Raw genomic sequence first — 19,464 nt, 5'->3', positions numbered from 1 at the left:
TTCTGGTTTGGGGAGTGTTGGGACATGCTGGCTGGCATCCCAGCAGCCATTATGGGCCATGAGGTAACTGTGAGGATGGAACCCAAGCCATCAGCTGCTGAAGCAGAAAACAAGACACAGCCTGGTCTCCAGTGGTACCACATTAGCCCTAGGCCCCCGACCTTGGGGTCCCTCTGCACAAAAGCAGCAGCCATTTGTCCTGGGGTTGAGGGGGGCGGAGTGGAGTGGGGGGTCGGGGTGGGGAGGCACAGAGCTCTCATGCTCTCAGACAGACGCAGCTCCTCACCAGCACGGGGTCAGCGAGCTCTTGCAGCAGCTGCCCCCGGCACTGCCCTCAGAGGGTCCTGTAGCCCCCCACATGGCAGCTGGGAAGGGGGTGTGAGGTGAGTGTGGCCCCCAACCTGTGGGGCACGGCGGGGCTCCATGAGAGCAGAGGTTCCCGAGGGGGTGCGGCCCAGGGACTCAGGGGCTGGTCTGCACGGAGCCAGGCTCAGACTTCCGCTGAGAGCGCTCCGAGCACAGGTGCCGAAAAGCAGCAAGTTCAAACCCTGGAGGATTTGAGACGGACGGCCCCCCATCGCCAGGGGTGGGACCACCGACGGCTCACACACGCAGGGCGCTGCGGCTGCTGGGAGAAGCCGTCCTAGGGAGCCCTTCCCCACGACGCACCCAAACACTTCACGTCCTTACCTGACGGGCAACCTGGTGACCCACTGCTGTCCCAGGCAACCGTCCACCTCCCTGCCACTGAGGCGGGGGCTCCTGCAGTCCCTTCGCCACAGGCTTGTCATATGCCCACACTCCCCGACCAGGGACACTGGGGGACGGGCACCAGGCAGTCCACCCAGGGCGGCGCCCCCCTCCCCACAGCACAGGCCCAGAGAGGCAGCCGAAATCTTGGGCTGAGCCAGAGAGGGACACTCCACGTGTCTGCACTGTGACACTCACGCTGGAAACATCACCAGCCCCTCAGAGGAGCTCTGGGGCCGTGTGTGCCCTTGGGGGACGAGGGTGGCTGCTGGCCCCCGCAGACCTCAGGTCACCGACAGGGACCTGTGCATGGCACGTGGTTGGCTCATTCCCCTGCGGCCCCGTGTTTAGGAAAATCATTTCCAGCACCAGCAGGGGGGACCCCCACTGAATCAGCCCCCACCTGCCGTTCTCACATGCCTCCCTATCGGGCTCTGCAGGGGCTGTGTCCGAGATGCAGGGACACCGAGGTCACACTGCATGACCCAGACACCCTTGTGAAATCATCCACACTTTTCCTGTGACAAGATTTGTTACACCTGGTTTGGATCATTTTCTCAATGGCGTTCTAGTGCTTCATTTCGGGACGCAGTAATCCCCAGAATGGACGCTTTGCCGGAGACCCCCCAGTCCTGCGGCGCCCACCCCGGTTCTCGCTGACGTCACCCCACCACGTCGGGTCACAGTGCAGAGCCCCCTCTGTCCTGCGCCCCGTGCGGCCAGCCCGAGGCAGGGACACTCTTACCATGGCCAGAGGGACGACGCCGATCAAGTCCTTCTGCCTGACGTAGATCTCGGAGACGCCCAAGTCGGACGTGACGTCTCCCGGGTACTCGACCTGCCACGTGACCAGCTGGGTGGCCGGCGGGTCGCTGGGCTCCTCGACCTCCACGTCGACCTGCATGACCTCCTCGGAGGTGCCGCCGTCGGCCCTGCACAGGCAGAAGACACGGCTCTGAGGGTCGGCGTGCGCGCCCTGGGGGTGGCCACACGGACCAGCTCCAGCATGCTCACGTCACCCCTGCCACAAGCTCGAGGACACGCTGTCCTGAGAGAAGGAGCCCCCGGCACCGAGACCCCGAGCTCACGCTCCCCGATGGCTGTGTCTGTGAGCCGCGCGCTCCCCAGACGGTGGCGGTGGAGGACAACGGGAGGGCGGGGCCGCGTCCCTCTCCAGCCGGGGCCAGGGTTCTGGGCCCCCCTTCCAGACACCCACACTCTGCTGCACGGTCTCTAAAGGCAGGGTCCCTGGCAAGACCAGGCCCCCACTGCGTTCTGAAGGTGACTGAGGGCAGGGTGGCTCTGGTGTCGGGGGGGTGAGATGGGCCGCAGAGGCCAGGGGTGAGGCACGAACAGGGGAGCATGGAGTCAGAGGCCAACAAGACAACTGGGTCTGCAGGCACCCTGGCCTTCCCTACCCACCGGCCCCGGAAAGGAATCCGAGCTGGTCACCAGACGCACCCCACAGCCGCTGTGCTGGTGTGACGGTCTGGCCACCTTGCTGCCGGCCACAGCCAGCTGCTCTGAACTGTCTCTCCAGACCCGACAGGGGCCCCGGCCACAGGTGTGGGGCAGCTTCCCCAGGTGGACAGGGAGACCCGCAGGCGGAACCGCCGGGAGGCGGCTGCAGAGGCGCTTCCCGAGCTCTCGTGGCTGAAGCAGCCTCGGCCTGCCGGGTCCGGATTTCACACCCTCGCGGACTGATCGCTGACCACCAACACCTCGAGTGTGGCCATTTGCATGCAGAGAAGGTGCTGACCCACGTTTGCCGCCTGGCCCTGCAAGTTTTCCACAGGAAGAGGGCTTCCAGGAGCTGCCCCTCCCAGTGTAGATGACTGGGGGGGCCGTGGAGACTGAGGGGTGGCGACAATGGCCCTTGTGATGGAGGGACGAGGACAGCAGGGGACAGAAATGAGACAATGGCAGCCGAGGTTCGCTCTCTGTGCCGCACCGTCCCTCCCATGGAGCAGGAACAGCTGGGACGGCCCCTGAGCCGGGGCTTCAAGGTCCTGCCGCCTCCCTCTGACTCGGCCACTGGCAGAAAGAAGCAGCACTCGGTGCACAACCGTAGCTGCGGTTGGAACCGGAAACGAGCCGCGTTCCTCTTCCAGAGACATGGTCTCCCAGAGCCTCCTCCCCTGGTTCCTTCTTGGTCCCTAACCTCAGGCTCAGCAATCCCACTGCAACGGGAGTCAGACATCACACACTTCCCAGCGACCAGGGCTGCTCTGGAAAAGACAGCTGGGGAGGCGGCAGCCTGAACCCAGTGTGGCCGCCTCTGTCCCTTTGGTGGCCGGGCTCCCTGCTCCCCGCCCACCCTCCCTCTGCTATGGCTTGCTCGCTGTTTGGGGAATCCCTGCACTGGCCGGGTCACGGGCGCCACGGCGCCTTCGGAAGCCTCAGATCCCGGGCGCACAGCTAAGGCCTGGGGAAAACCCATCAGACGTAGGTTACAGTTTCAGAATGGATCAAAACGGACAGTTCGCTTCCATTCCTGGAAGGTCACCTCGCCCGCCCACTCTCGCCTGGTCTCGGCCTCTCTGGGCCGAAGACCGCACGTCCTGTGACGACTTCTGCTCGTTTAGGACAAAATAACCAGACCTCCTCGGTCTCAAGCTCGACCTGGCAAAGTGTGTGCTGCCTCATCCTTCCTCGTCTGCAACCCCCTCCACGATTCCGCCTCCGACTCTCAGGGATCTTTTAAAAGACACGCTGTCCTCAGCAGAGAGGAGTCGGAGCGGGGACTGAGGTGGGCGGGATGGGGAGTCGGGACGCGCACGGCCCTCAGGTGGCAACAGGGGAAAGGCTGCGGTCCGTCTACGGCGAGATGTCCGCACCGTGGCCCCAGAGCGGCTGCCACCAGCGGTGGGACCTGTCCCCCCCTCGGGGGTTGTGGGGACCCGGAGCGTCTGGGGAAAACCGGGAGGAGATGAAGCCCTTCCTTTCTGTCCCGAGCCCGGGCGATTTCTTAAACAAAACCACGTGGACTGGACTTTATGTGTAAATAGTTCCTCCTGGCGGGAGCCTTTTTACTTTAAAGACAATCCGACCTGTGTGCAGCACACAGTAGGGTCCCTGCCAGCGCTGCAGGGGGGACGCGTCCCAGCTCCTCTGCAGGCTCAGGCCACGTGGAGGCCCAGACGCTGCTGCTGGGCATCTCCAGTGAAACCCACATGTGACGCGGGCAGGATGCCAGCACGGTGGGGGGGGGAGGGGAACTGGCGGGGGGGGGGGGGGCAGGGCGTGTCTCCGGAGCAGGGCTCCCACCTCTCTGAATGGACCACTGTACGTGGCACTAAGTCCCCCCTAGACTCTGTGCTCTAGAACCTTCCATTGAAAGCGTCTCCTCTGCCCCATGGGGCAACTTGGTGTCTCTGCCTCCGCCACTCCATTTTTTTATTTTGGAGGAGAGAATACTCCAAGAGGCTCCCTCTAGCCGGTGGGTCTCAGACAGGTCACAGGGAGGGAGCTGGAGAGGACGTTCCCAGTGTACGGACGAGGGGTCAGCGTCCCGTCTTCAGGGACGCGCCACAGTGGCCAGCGGATGGAGGCCAGGCGATGTCTCCCTGGGAAATGCACCCCGACGTCCACACTGACAGCGCAGCGGCCTGTGAGACCTCACACGCGAAACGTGGACGCCACCTGCGAGAGACCGGCAGGGAGAACAGGCAGGCAGGATCTTCGGCACACAGCCGCAATTCTTTAAGTGCGGAGCTGCTGCAGGAGAAGGGGCCCCGCTCATTTGAAAATGCAAACGAGATGACTAATTGATAGCGATGATCATTGCTAGCTCTGCTAATGGCTTTCTGGACACCCACCTGACGTGACAAATGAATGCCCTCACAGGCTCAGAAGTTCCACTCCTCTGCGGTGACACATGAATCAAACACGTACCTAGCGAGCCCTCAGGCGCACGCTGGTGCTCTTCCTGAGGGCCCGGCAGTACCGTGCAGGGGCCGAGTCGCCACAGCCTCCAGGAGCTGCAGACCGAGGCTGGACAGGGGGGCAGAACCCTCACCACCCGAACCCTGGTGAGAGGGGGGTCCACCCAGAGAACGGGGAGGAGACCGAGCAACAGGGGCAGACACGGGGATCGGCGGCAGGTGCTTTGAAGAGGGGAGGAGCAACCACCACCTGAGGGACCAGTGGCCTCAGAAGACCAGACGCAGTGTCCCCTCTCCTCTCGCTGACATGCACATGAGCATTCACTATGGCGGAGGGGACGCGACTGGAGCTGGCACAGTGGTCCCCCCGCGCGTCACTTCTGCACCCGCAGGAGGGCAGGTGAGCCACTGAGCTGGCCCCCACCCTGCCTCGGGGAGGCTTGGGGCCCTGGGGACCGCAGCCTCAGGTCAGGCCCTTGTGGTCTGCCCCTTCCCACGTCCACGGCGAGAGCCCGGGACAGGGGCCAGAACCGCAGGCAGGCCCACACACACGCCGGCAGCTGCCCCTCCGTTCAGGCCCCCACCCCAGCAGCTCGCCAGGGAAGGGCCCCCACCCCCGCCGCGGACGCTGCAGACTCCCCACCCCCCACCCCCAGAGCCCAGCCAGCTCGCGGCAGTTGACTCTGCTTTGTCTTAAAACATAAATCAGTTTTAACGCCATGCCTTCAAAATCGGGCTTCTTCCAGATGGAAACAGATGTTTTGCTTGCTTTTTCTTACTTATTTTTTAAAATTTATTTCTCATTCACAACTGACATGCCCCCTTCCCGCCGTTCCCAGATGTTCTGCGCTCTCGGTGGCATCTGTCACCGCGTGGCGTTCCGGGAACGGGCCCCATGGCGGCAGCAGGCCGTCGCCCTCTGACACTGAGCTCCACGCTGCCCGGCGCCCAGAGCTGCGTCAACAGCCGCTTCCTCCCGACTTCGGGAAGGACACTGGCCCGCAGGCGGGGCCCTCGGATCCAAGAGGCGGAGCACAGCCGCTGCCCGGAGACACCGCTGGTGCAGGGCCCGCTGCGCAGGGTCCCACCGATGTGCAGCCCACCTCGGCCCGGAGACCAGCGACAGAGGGAGGCAGGGGTGCTCCGGAGTCTGAAGACATTCCACGCCGGCAGCTGGCCGGGCCGTTCGGCCGGCTACAGCGCCAGAGGCCACGGGGCCGATTCCTGCTCAGGGCAGGTCCCCAGGGGGCAGGTCCGACCCTGGTCAGGCCGCCTGTGGCAGGCCACCATCGATGCTTCTCTCTCATCGGCGTCCCCCTTCCATCTCCATCTCTCTAAAATCAATAACATATTTTTAAAAAGCAATTAAGGGATGAACTGCGGGTGCTGGCAGTTCTCACGGCGTGTTCCCAGCGTCCCCTGGGAGCTTCTTAGAAATGCACCTGCTCCGGGCCCGCTGGACCGAAATTCGGGAAGGCCCGGCCGCGGGTCAACAAGCCCTCCGGGCGAGTCCGGTGTGTGCTCCCCTCCGGGCGCCTCCGCCCCGGGGTGACTAGAACGAGGAGGTGAGAGCAGCCCGACAAGAAGTGAATGTTCACGCCGTCCACCCCTCGAGCAGTCGCTGGTCACTGGCCCGTCAGGACACCTGGCGCCGACCTTCCCACTGGCAGAGGGAAAGGACAGTGCTGGTCATCTCTGCAGCCGATAGGGACGACTCCGGCCTGCTTCCGAAAGGGGCTGCAGAGCCTTCTGGTCACCAAGACCCCAGTACACGGGCTGCCGTGGGCACCAACGGTGGAGCGTCCTGAGGCCACTCTGCACGCGGCTCACAAAGCAGGGGCGTCGATCGGGGTCTCGGTTGGCAGGGCTGACGGTGGGAGCCACCTGACTCTGCGGGGCGGCCGCGTGAGACGGGGGAGTCTGGGTCAGCAGCTCTGCAACGGTCCCCGTGGGTGACACTGCGTGGCTTCCCAGCAGGTGTCTTTGTGAAGTGGCTGAGCACTTTCCAGGGCCTTTCTTTTCTTTTCCTTTCTGGGGGGTGTAGTAAATTACTCCAGGCGGCGATCGGCCTGCCGACACACCGGGAGCCGCGGTTCATTCAGAACCTGCAGGGCCGGGGCCCTTCCCCCGTGGCCACGCCGAGGCTCACAACACACTCCAGCCCCTGCAGCGAGGGCTCTGCAGCGCCCTGTGCGCGCCCCCGTCTCGGGAAGGAGGAGAGCGACCTTTCCCGTGGAAAGTCTTCGCGGGGGACACCAGAGTCGGAGGCCTCTGGGCACAGGGCGCCCTGCAGGGACAAGACTGGCCTTGCCCACCTCCTAGATATTCACGGAGCTGCCGCCATGGCCGGCTCTGCGCTAGGCCGGGGCGATACGTGAGGGGGACTGTCAACTCGACCCAGGATGACATGTGTGCCCACCCTCATGGGGGTGCCACGCCACCTGGGGGGATGACAGGAGAACAGAACGTACCTGAGTGAGTTCTGCAGTGTGTGAACAGGGTGTGTCACACAAAGGAAGAGCAGAGCTCGGGGCTGGAGGGACACCCAGGGGTGTGGTTTGTCCTGGGGCCTGGGAAGCTCCCACTGGCAACTCTGGGGGGCCTGGCAGAGAGGCTGGGCCTCGGGACTGTGCCAGGCGGTGCCAGTCCTGGGGTGCCGGCCAGAGTTTGAGCCCAGGGGCCGGGGCAAGGGCGGGGGAGGCGGACACGTCCAACCAGGGCCAGCAACCCTGGGCTGTGCGAGCCCTGTGGACAGTCACCTGGGACTCAGCAAAGGGACCACGTGCAGAATGACCCCGAGGAAGTACAGGGCCAAGGACCCGAGGACAGAGGTGAACACACGCAGGGCGAGGACCTGACCGTCCGGACGGAAAGGAGGCGGGAACGGGAAGGTGGTGGTGCGTACCGGCAGTCCTGTCCATTCAGGAAGCGAGCCCTGACTGGACGCTGCCCGAGGGCGTGACCTCTCCCTGGTGTCGCGGGCGCTGACGGTGCCTGCTCACTGCTCGGGGAGCTGACGGGGCAGCGTCCGTTCAGATTAGCGCTGCACGCAGCTTTGGCCGGGGAAGGCTGCCTGTTGGTGGCCCCAGATGACCCATTTCTCCCAGTGTCCACGCCATGCTGCTCCCCTCCCCCGTACACGCAGGTCTTGACCTCGGGCCTGGCCCTGGCTGACGGAGGGAGGTTCAAGTTCAACACAAAACCCGAGGCAGATTCGTGGCTCTGCTCACTCAGTCATTTTGAATGTGACGGCCACCCAGCCCACGGGCTCACTCAACGGCGTCCGCCACCCCCTCTGACCAGTGCAGTGAAGGCGTCCCTGTTCACGCATGTGCGTCCCAGTCCACTCTCCTCAGCTGCCAGGGGACGTCCACGTGGCACGAACCCTTCTCCTTGTATGACATTGGAGGGCTGTTTCCAGACGGGCCTCGTGCACACGGCGGACTATTACTCAGCCACAGGAAGTGATGGAACCCTGCCACTTGTGACAACACGGGCCGACTCCAGGGCACTGTGCTCAGTGCAACGAGTCAGAGAAAGACAAACACCACACGATCTCTTGCGTGTGGAATCTAAAGAAACAAAATAAACGAACAAACAAAGCACGTCAGAAACAGACTCACAGAAACAAAGGCCACGGAGATGACTACCAGAGGGGAGGGGGTGGGGACAGGGGGCGGAGCTGTGGTCAGCAACAGTGGGACACGTTCCTCGATGACAGACGGTCACCAGCGGCAGTGGGGTGACCGCACTGTAAAGTAGAAACACGTCTAATCGCATATATATTGTGTGCTCCGAACTAATAACTCGGGTGGTATAAAACCTACGGCACTTGAAAAGTTTCTGTGAAAGACCGGCATCTGGAAACCCACCGGTCAGTCTCAGCCTCAGAGGAGAAGGCCGGGGGGGCCGCAGGAAGGGTCTCCCTCTGCTTTCACACCGGCTTCGTCCTCCACCAAACCGAGGTTCCCGTCAGCCCTCCGACAGTTTCGGGAGATTTCTCTGCCTGTGTTTCCGAGACGCCTTCGAGGCGGCCCCCGGCTCCAGCCCGGTGAGTCCCTGCAGAGGACACGTGTGGCCCTGTCTCTGAGAACTCGCCTCCTCCGTGCGCGTGAGTGTGGGTGTGCAGGAGAGCGAGTGTCTGTGTGCGTGCCTGCCTGAGTGTGCGTGTGGGCGTCTGAGTTTTATGCCAGATGACAAAACCTTTAAAAATCCCTTTTCCTCTAGAATTCAGATGACCTGAACGCTCTAAATAAGAGAAATTTCTTTTCTAAACGCCGTCCTCGCTGAGCAGGTGACAGGACAAACCTGCTGTCAGGGCCCCGTCACCATGGCTTCCTCCTCACGTGTGACAAGGCCCAGGCAAGTCCCTGCTCATACGCTTGACGTGTCCTGCTTTGGTCTCATGGTGTGGTTCTCAGCTTTGGCTTCCCTTTAGAACTTTCCTGAAGGCTTTGGAGAATCTCTGGGCCCCATGCAGAGATTCCAATCTCATTCAGGCAGATCCCTGATGTCGGGGTTCTAACAGACACCCCAGGTTGAGAACCGCTGCTCTCTGATGAACCTGCGCAATAGGCGCTCAAACAAACGCTTCAAATATTTGAACTGTGGCTTTTCTGTATCAGTGACAAATTGAATTACAGTTCACAGAGCTGGAATATTAACTGTGCTTTACCGAAGTTGACTCATCTGAAAACTGGTTAAAAAATGCCATTTAATCTAAAAATTGAGCGAGCCAGAAACATCGTTCAGAGTGCGCAGAGGCACGGCATGAGAGCATGTGGCTGTCACCGAGGCCGGCAGGTGTCCCCACGCCCAAATGCCAGGCGTTGACACTGACGGACGTAACTAGGCCGCACTGCAGAGCTCTGCTGGGACGCTTCTTCCGAGTCACAGCGTCTCATTTGCAAAATCCCTCCCGTTAGATAACCCACGATCAGAACACCTGCCCTCTCGGTGACCTGCCGGAGCTCTCTGTGATGCCCGAGCTGGCCCTGACTCCCTCCAGGGCTCCCTCCTTCTTCCAAACAGCAGGTGGTGAGCGCCCGACTCACCGCCTAGAGGCCCGGAACTCCCCACGGGGACCAGGCGCCTCCAAGGGGCGGGCGTCCTGTCTGCAGTGGGAGGCACCCGCCAGGGCAACCAATCGCCGCCCTCCCCTGATGAGCATTTTTGCCCGGCAATTTTGTTTGCCATAAAATACCAAGCCAGGTGCTAGAAAGGTGGCCACACTGTAGCATGTTTGAGGATCCGGCCTCCAGCGCTCTGAGGAATCGGAGGGCAGGACATTGACTTTCTCTGTGGTCAGACAGACTCCCTGTTGCTTTTTTCAAAAGCTCTAACATGTTCCCTTGCAACTCTGTATCGTAGCCTGTAACAAAGCAACATGACCTTCCTGCCAGCTCATAAACAACAGGCGTCTATTGCTCGGGGCCTGGACCGGAAGTGTAAGATCAGAGTGCCTGCGGGTGCGGGCCGCTGGGGGCTGCAGGGCCCCCTTCTCGCTGTGCCCCCAGGAGGTGCGGACCGTGAGTCAGTTCGCTGCACCAACCCCATCCCAGGCCCCACCTTTGCGACCTGATCACTCCCCAGAAGCCGGCTGGTCACACCGCCACAGTGGGAGTCATAATGATGAATTCCGGGGGAACAGACACTCAGCCCGCAGTACCCTGACGTGGGGGGAATGTGGGCTGGCCCCCTCTGCACCTGGCCCCTATTTCTAGGAAAGTTAGAGTCAGTTCAGCTCACTGACTGAATGTTCTCCAGAGAAACTTCAAAGAAGTTTGCAGACGAAATATCACACCTACACGCAGCTCACTCCCAGATGCCAGAATCCACGGGCATGCAGTGGGAAGGATATAGAAGGACCCAGAGGTCTGGGCTCTGAAACCCTGCGACCGTAACGGCAATCCCAGCCCTGTTCCGGGGCTCTCGGGGAGTGGCAGGCAAAGCTGCTCTGGCCCTGGCCCGGGGTGGCCCGCCCCTGCTTCCCCTCCCCAGGGGACCATGCTGGCGACCCCCTTCCAGACAGCAGGCGCCTCAGGGCCCAGGTGTGCTGAGGCCACGAGGCAGGGGTGCAAGTATAAGCGCTTGAGGCAGAAGGTGACCACGGAGGCCTGTGGAAGTTCTCAGAGAAGAGTGGGGCCCAGTCCCACTGGGGACCCCAGGAGAGGGGCAGGACACACCGGATACCCTGTCTGTGGGCCGAGAGACAGGCCGGGGGCAGCACTCGATGGCGGTGACTCCCCAGCATGGCCAGCCTGTCCTGCCGAGGTGCTGAGCGGACCCCGGTCCCCAGAAAGAAGCCTTGGGGCTTGCACTCAGAGGCTGCAAGGTCAGCTGCCAGCTCTGCGGGAAGGCACCAGGCTGCGGAGTCAGGCCCTGTCCACAAAGCCAGACTCCAACCTGGGGAACCGTGCCCCCGAGCCTCTGGGCCTTGAGTCCCACGCAAGCTGCTCTGACGGAGATGCAGAGGGCGGGGCTCCCACAGATGTTATTGTGTCTGGACTCGGAGACACTGTCGGCGTTTGAGAACTTTGCCTGGACACCAGAATTTCTTTCTCCTCGTGAGAGACCGCTGCCTTTCCCAGACCTACGGTCCATAGAGAGACGGCGGCAGGACCGTGCCCGTCTGTCTGGGGCTCAGTTTGCCACGGCCGCTCCTCCGCCCCCTCGTCACTCACAGCCCCTTTGCTCACCACGTTGCCTACCTGCCCCACTGGGGCATCTGGTGCCCTGGAGTTCTCGGTCCTTTACTGGCACCGGCCTGATGTCAGCCTTCTTGTACCAGAGTCTGGGCCGTGGCTGGGACCACTGAGCCGCAGACAGGGCTTCCCTCTGCCAGAAGCACCCGGCCAGCTCACAGCAGCCACAGCTCCCCATGAGGCACTGGTGTCCCCACACAGCCCTGCACACATGAGCGGGCTGGGAGCAGGTTTCGGTCCCTGGAGGGAACCACGTATTTTCCGTCATTGCTCACAGTGCCACCTGGGCCCTTGCAGGGCACAGCCAAGGGACAAGGTTTGCCCACCATCGCCACTGGGCTGCTCAGCGAAGACCATGCCTGTGGGGCACAGGACTGCGGCCAGGGGCACGTGCCAGGCCGGCATCCACACATCCTAGGGCTGTCCTAACAAGCCTCCCATGACCCTCCCTGCTCGGAGCCTCTCCTTCCCTCTGTGCCGGAACTCGGAACCCCAGGGCCCACGTGTTGAAGACAGCACAGTCCACACTTGAAGGGGCCTGGGGTCTGACACCTTTCCTGGGGGACCGGCATCTCCTAGCCACTGCTGCGGGTGTGTGAGTTAGAGATGAACTTCACTGGTGTCTGCAACAGTATCAGTCTGGGTCTGTTGGTTTAAAAAGTGTTACTTAATGAATACTTTGTAACGGCTAAGAAGTATCAAGTTGGCAAACTTCCCGAATTGAATTTGAGGCTTTTTCTCCCTCTACCTTTCTCTCTCCCTTCCTCCCTTCAATCATTTATTGCTTAGTGCATGTCACGTGGTCTTGCTGCTTTTCCAGAGCTTCGCCCAGGATTTCTCTGAGAGGATCTGTTACAGCAAGCACCTGCCAACCGAACAGCTGCCTCCCCCAAGCAGCCTCTGCGTCCGGGCAGGGACCACCCCACCTCAGCAAGTGCCCCAGGCATCAAGGGTGACATGCACAGCTGCATGGAGTTCAAGGCCAAGACACAGCAAAAACTGAGCCTGAGGCCTCCTGGATGGAGGGAATATCTTCTTCTGCAAGGAGGATCCCAGCTCATTTCTGCACATGTCAAAAGGGGGCCTGAGACAGCCACATCCGTACTGGCCTTCTGATCCCCCAGGACCACCTGTTCCCCCTATTTTAGAGTTCAGATGAGAGTAAAGAGGTGAGCATCTTATAATGCGAGCAGAGCCCCCCCTTGCATCTTATCACAGTGGTATGAAACTGGGTCTCAAGACCCCTGCACTCACCGATCGGAACCTTTGGTTTAACAAAATGCACCTCTTCACGCCAGCTAGATGGTCTAACACTGCCCGTCAGCAGCAGGGCTGGTCAGGGCCGCATTTCCGCTGCTCTGACCAACGAGCACATAAACTAAACTTAAGGGTTCCTTTGAGAAGGTGTCAACGCTTATTAAAGCATCGTCCAGTTCCATGTTTCATTGCCAGTATCTGTCCAGATTTCCCAACACCATTTACTGGGCAAACTGTCTTCACTCCATTGTCTGTTCTTGCCTCCTTTGTCAAAGGTTAATTGACCACACGGGTGAGGGTTTATTTCTGGGCTCTCTGTTTTGTTCCATTAATCTACCTGTCTGTTTTCATGCCGGTGCCATGTTGTTTTAATTACTGCCACCTTGTAGTATAGTTTGATATCCAGTAGCATGATTCTTCTGACTGTGTTCCTCTTTCTCCAGGTTGCTGAGGCCATTCAGGGTCTTTTCTGGGTCCACAGACATTGGAAGGCTGTTTGTCCCAGTTCTGAGAAGAACGACTTTCCTGCTGTGACAGGAACTGCACTGACTCTGTAAACCGTGTTGCGTTAATGAGGTCATTTCAACGACACCAACCCTTCGCATCTGTGAGCGTGTGTGTGCTTCCATTTATTTGTTCCTTCTTCTGTCTTAGAATTTTCCAAGTACAGTTCTCTCACCTCCTTGGTTAAGTTTATTCCTAGGTGTTTTATTCACTGCCATGCAACTGTGGTAAGACTGGTTCCTTAGTTTCCCCTTCTGACTGTTATTAGCGTGTAGGAATCACATGACCAGAGATGTTAAATAAGAATAAAGAGAAAACAAAAGAATAATTTGGTAATAAAGTATCCTGGTGTCTGATAACTCAATAGATCCCAGTGCAAAGTCAAAAATCAATAAATTTAAAGTAAGATCTGGACGCCGTATGTGAACGGAATCACCGAGCACGTTATCACGTGTGTCTGGCCGCTCCCCCTCGGCACAACCCGGCTGCGGCCTGCCGTGGGCTCTCACCCTCGGTAGGTGGACTTCTCTGCCGTGGCTGCGTGTTACCTGCTGCTTAGACGTGGCTCAGTCTTTGATGCACTTACAACTGGCAGAAGCCTGGGTTACGTCCGCCTCGGGCTGTTTGTTACAGAAAAGGCACAATTATGGATTTCCAAAGAGACGAGTGATGGTCTGGAATTGGGGGAGAAGCGGGGATTCACTACGAACGGGCAAAAGGGACTTGGGGGTGACAGGAGCCTCCTAATGCCAGGCTGCTGCCGAGCTCGAAGGGCAAGGTGAGTTCTCGAACACTCAGCTGACTGCACACTTCTCTTTTTTCCCCTTTTTTACTGATTCTAGAGAAGGGGAAGGGAGGGAGGCATGGATGGGAGAGAGAGACATCAACAGATTGCATCTTGCACGCACCCCAAGGGCTGCACTCGAAACCCAGGCATGTGCCCCGACCGGCAATGGGGGGGTCCGGGCACTCCCAACTACCAAGGGGTCAAACCCACGAACCCTTGGTCTTCAGGAGACGTCCAGCCTGCTGAACCACCCAGCAGGGTTACGGCAGGCTCTTGGTGGATGTGCACACTAGGGTTGTAATTCATAACCCGAAAGCTGAAACTTAAAACAAAGGAAAGCGACTCTCAGTAGGAACACAACGTCCCAGGCCTCCCTGCCGGCCGCTCTGCCTCCGCCTCAGCTCAGACTCGGTTTGCGAGACCGGAGGCTGTGCCAGGCCGGCAGGTGACGGCGCGACCCACCAGGGTCAGGAGACTAAGAAGTCACCAAGGAAACTTGGCGAGTTAACTGGCGCACGGCAGGGAAACTGTCAAGAGAAAGGCGCGTTTAGAGAGGGTGGCGAACCCTTGGTGTGCACACTCCGAAATAGCGTAAGAGCCCAGTCCAGCGCGGAGAAGGTAAGCGCCCGAGAGCGCCACGGTGCGTGTGTTTCACGGGTGGGCTGTCGGCCAAGTTCCCGGGCGGGTCCTCTCGTCCTTCTTTTGTCCCTCCGTTCTACGGAACCGTCTTTCTAAACTGCTCCCCGGGCCTTTCCAGCGGCAGGCAGTGCCCCACCGCTGAGCGCACCGGGGGGCGTGGAGACCCAGGCGGCTGGCAGGACACCCGTGCAGGGAGCCCCGGGGGGGGAAGGCCCGGCTGTGAGGGCCGGGGGCCGGGACGGAGCTGCACGGTTGACCCACGGACACACGCACGGCACCTTTGCTCCTGTGGAGCTTTCATCGCCGGTCCCATGTGGGCAGAGAAGGCGCTAGCACGATGCACATGTGTGCACACGCATGCACACGTGTGTGCACACAGTCGCTGAGCTCCAAGTGCGGAAAGGCCGGCGAAGGCAAGTGGCGGTGCCGTCTTCCGCGCGGAAAGCTGTGTCCCATCCCTTGGTCCCCCGAGCCTCACCTTCCCTGACTCTGCCCCGACCGTGAGCACCCTGGGGGCCTTCAGAAACACGCACTGAGCAACGAAGGCGGACGGGGGTCACGGAGCCGTCTCCCCCCGCAACCGATCGTCGCCTGTCCCCCTCCGGGCCCTGTGTCCCCCTGCAGACGAAGTTGGCATTACCGGGGAAGCTATTTCGTGACATGCTGATTTTTGCAGCAGATTTATTAGGACATAATTCACATGCTATAAAAGTTGTCGTTTAAAGCGGTTTTATAGTTTCCTCACAGAAGCGTGCAACCGTGACCACGATCTAACTCGGAACAGCCCCGCTGCCCCCAGAGAAACCCGCCCCCGTCAGCCTGCGCTCTCCGCCCCGGGCTGGGCAGCCCCGGTCCCCGCCCCGTGTGGAAGGGCCTGCCAGCTCGGTCACGCGGTGTGAACGGGTCCCCACCGCAGCGTGCCCATCTGCTCACTCTGCACGGCACCGAGTCTCAGGGCCCGGCCCCGCTGCCCGGGCGTCCACCCCCCGGAACGGCCGAGTGAGACCCCCCAGAATAGGCGGGCAGCCCGTGTCCATCTGGGTCTGTGGGCGGAGTTTTGTGAGGATGTGCCTTCCACTCCCAGGGACACACTGGCAGTGTGGGACACAGGACAGCCCCGGGGCCGCACGACCCGGTCCTGTGCTTGTCCCTCTTCCTAAATGCTCTTGCCCGGTGGGCTTCAGGAAGTCCTCTTCCCTGGTCTCACCTCTGTGCCATTCTCCCCTCGGCAGCGCCTCTTTCTCCTGAAGCTGTCGTGCCACGCCGCTGCCGTGACCCTCGCCAGTGGCCCACCCAAGGGCCGCGTGGCTCCGACGTCCTCCTGCCTCTGCTCTCAGGTGGCCGCTTCTCCCCGCCAGCTCCGTCTGCCCTTCACAAGCCAATAGGAGCACACAGCCAGTGTTTAGAACCGTCTCCGATCCAGGAGGGGAATCCTGATTCCTGTCTGATTCCCAAATCCTTTCTCATGGTGGTGTTTTCATACGTCTCTTCCTGTTTGGAGACCCCTGCGCTGCCTGTGACAGGACACGCTCCTCTTCTCTCCTGTGCCACCTGCGAGGGTCTCCCAGCCCTGCCAGAGCGGCCCGGGGGTTTCCATGGGAACCGGGTAGGATGGGGGAGCCTGTCAGGCACCATGGTCCTCCCACTGCCCTGTGAGGAAGCCCCCGATGCTCTCTCGTCATCAGCCCTCCGAGTCTGCGCTTCCGTCCTGCGATGTATGGTGTCTTCCGCGTTGCTCTGCAGTCTGGTGCCACCATGTGATCAAGTCCCGACCAACGAGAGGCGAGAGAAAACTGGGCGTTGGCATGAGTTTCCAAGAAAGTTGCTTAAAGGATGTGGATCGAGTGGCGAAGAGCCCCCTCTGTCACCCTTCCGGGGCCCACACGCAGCTGCGCAGCCCCCTCGCGCCGTGAGGTGAGAGCCCCGCAGCGGCAGGTGCGACCCAGCCTGACCCAGAGGAACACAGTGTGAGATCCGCTCATCGTGCCCGTAGCGGCCAACTTGGAGCGTCCGCCACTCACGAGGCGAGTGTCTCATTGGAGGTCATTGTCACTCTTTATCGATGCGCTGTTGACTTAAAATGCATCTGTTTTTACGTGAAACATCACCCACAGTGAATATGAGTGGAAAACGAACATTATCTGAAACAGGTGAAAATTATAAAAAAATATTAAACTCCAGCTATGTCATCTTGCCTGTGTGTGACCTTGAGCAAAGGACAGAGGCTTCGAGGACACACCAGGCAAAGGGGACTCGTTTTAATAGGAAGTCTCGCTGGAGCACCGAGAAGCTTGTATATTTCTGTCACTCAGCTTTATGGAGTATAATTTCATTTCCATGTACCTCCTAATATCGTTTAAATAGCAATGGGAAATGCAGAGAAGAGCAAAGAAATAAAAACATGTGGCTTTTGTCACACATTGATCTGAGTTTGCACCGGGCTGGAGTGAGCCAAGCTCTGAAAAGGCCAAATGGCGTGGGTGGCCAGTCACTCGGCCTCTGTGCCCTCGTGTCCCCGAGTAGTGTCCCCAAGTCAGAGCGGGTCTGAGAGCCGCGATGGATTCCTCTGTTAACGCCTCGATGACCAGGCTTTGGACAGCCAAAGCTCTCCGGAGAGCAAGGGAACCCTCAGTCACTCCTGTTAACGTCATCCCACGAGTGGCCCCTCGGTCCGTGAGACCGCAGCTGTCACGGTGACTGGGCTTCGCTAATGCGGCGTCTCGATCCTCACCGAGCTCTAGCAACTCGAGACCCGGGACTCTGACTACCGGAGACCCCTGCCCACGCCGAGAGCGCATTCCGACCTGTGGGAGCTGAAATCACTGAGAGGGGAGGAACGGACCAGGTCGGAGGCGGAGCTGCTCCCGAAGCCAGCCCTGCTGACACGCAACCTCCCTCCATACCCCGGTCTCCACGCACCCTGGTGGCCCCGGAAGAACGCCCCGCCCACCAACCGTGCGCACGGGCAGAGTGTCACCTCTCGTCACTCAGCTCCGTGATGGGGAGTGAGAGGCGGGCTCCGAAGTGCAGGTTGAAGTTGAACGTGGGGAGGTCGGCGGACGCAGGGTTATAGTTGTGAGTCCGCGGGACAGAGTTTAGTCCTTGTTGTTATTTATTCGTTTTTAAAAATCTATTTATTGTCATTGTTGTTCAGGTACAGTCTTCTGTCTTTTACTCCCACCTGTTGCTGTTTATTCATTGCCGTACCGTTTTCCGTACAGGACAGCTGTACCCCCACTTTCGCCGCCCCCCGTATGAGTGAACGCGTCCCACCCACAGGTCTGTCTTCACAGCAGGGTCCCCACAGGGTAACGCACACGCGGAGTGAAAGCCACAGTCCCAGTGGGTCGGTCAGAGTCCTTCGGTTCGGCCCTCTGTGCCCCACTGCCCAGGCCCCGTGGAGCCAGCACACAGCGCCTGTGCGCACACAGTACCTGCTCTGGTTCCCACCGGGGCTGCCGCCCTGGCGCCGCCGCCCCTCGCTGTCAGAGCAGGCGCACGGGGGGCCGTTCGGTGCCCCCCTCAGAGGCCTGCGGCGGAGCCCCCGGGGCCGCAGCAGCAGAGTCGGGTCCGGGACGCCACTCGACAGGCCGGCAGGGCCCTGGGACAGGCCGGCCACACCCCGCAGCCGCCCCGACCAGCGGAGGCTTCCCAGCGGGGGTGGGAGAGCTGAGTCCGAAAGTGCAACAGGCCTCTGCTCCGCACATCCACGCGTGTGTGCGTCCACACACACGAGTATGTGTACATGTATGCACATGATCAAACGCCTGCATCATGCCGGCGGGTTCTATATGCACACGGTAACTACACTTGTGTTTCATACACAGGCATGCCACACACTATATACATGTGCAGGGACACACCATGTAAGCATGTAAGTCATACACACATGGGCACACGTGTGGGCGCCCTGCCCGCCCTCTGGACCCAGGCCAGGAAACACATCGCGGCCGTCGGACCCAGGAAGAGGTGAGGAGCGGCCTCCCCAGGGAACGGCGCGGGGACGGCAGGGCTTCCAGAGGGACGTCCGGGTGTCCCACTCGGGGCCCGGGCCCTTGAAGAGGGAGGTGGCACAGAGGAGTGAGCAGCGGCCACCACCCCCGGTTCCGAAGGGGCTGAGTCTCCGCCGGCCGAGAGGGCAGCGACCCCGTGGACGCCCCACAGAGCTCGATGCTGCACAGGCAGCTTCACTCAGGAAGGAGGGGCTCCCTCCTCCTCCTCCAGGCCCCGGTGGTCTCAGCCAGAAATTCAAAAGCAGAACAGGGTAATCGTTGTCGTCGTGCCAGCCTCCGAGTGGGCCAGGCCCCTCCGCATCTCGCAGTGTTTCAGGCGGCAGGACGGCCACTTCACAGAGTCCCACCCGCAGCGGACGACACAGACCCTCCCCCTCCCTCCCCGTCCTGTTCAGTGAGACGTCTCCCAGTGGGTCCTCCACCTCGGTTCTGCCCCCCACCTTCCCCCTTCCCGCCTGAGTCCTGCTGACCACACACCACCAAACGGCCCTTTCCCCGCGGTGCCATCCATGTCCCGCAGCCGCCAGTGAGGCCGGCACACGACCGCCGCGGAAGCGGCCGGCAGAGCTCAGCCACGGATTCCCCCGCCCCCCTTCCCCCACCGCTCTGCCAGCAGACCTTCCGGAAAGGTGTGCAGACCCGGGCACGAGAGGAAGGATCACACTCCAGGGCTTCAGGACCCAGCACCCGAATCTGTGGGGGGCGGGGGCCGCGGGCTTGGGGCACAGAGGGGCCTGGTCGGAGCACCCCCAGCTGGTGTCCGAGGCCCCCGGGAGGGACGCCCCAGAAGAGAGAAGCAGCCGAGGCCCGCGGGCTCCGCACTGGAGTAAAGGACCGGGCGTGAACACGTTCTGCGACGCGGGCAGCGGGCCGACCCCTCCAACTCTAGAAACCAGAGGCCGCTGTGGCCGGGTCCTGCCTGCTCA

General features: G+C 60.9%; 1 protein-coding gene across 1 annotated transcript in view; it reads right to left on the bottom strand.

The window, feature by feature from the left end:
• Window positions 1-19,464, bottom strand: part of TMEM132D (transmembrane protein 132D) — a 58,487-nt gene that overhangs the window by 27,220 nt on the left and 11,803 nt on the right. The window contains exon 4 of the mRNA XM_053669837.1: window positions 1,496-1,682. Coding sequence (XP_053525812.1) covers window positions 1,496-1,682 — 187 coding nt within the window. The remainder of the gene's footprint in view (window positions 1-1,495; window positions 1,683-19,464) is intronic.

This window comes from Artibeus jamaicensis, unplaced genomic scaffold (assembly GCF_021234435.1).
Source record: "Artibeus jamaicensis isolate MK-2021 breed Jamaican fruit bat unplaced genomic scaffold, CSHL_Jam_final contig_525, whole genome shotgun sequence".
Lineage (NCBI taxonomy): Eukaryota > Metazoa > Chordata > Mammalia > Chiroptera > Phyllostomidae > Artibeus > Artibeus jamaicensis.
This window is presented reverse-complemented; position numbering and strand designations above follow the sequence as displayed.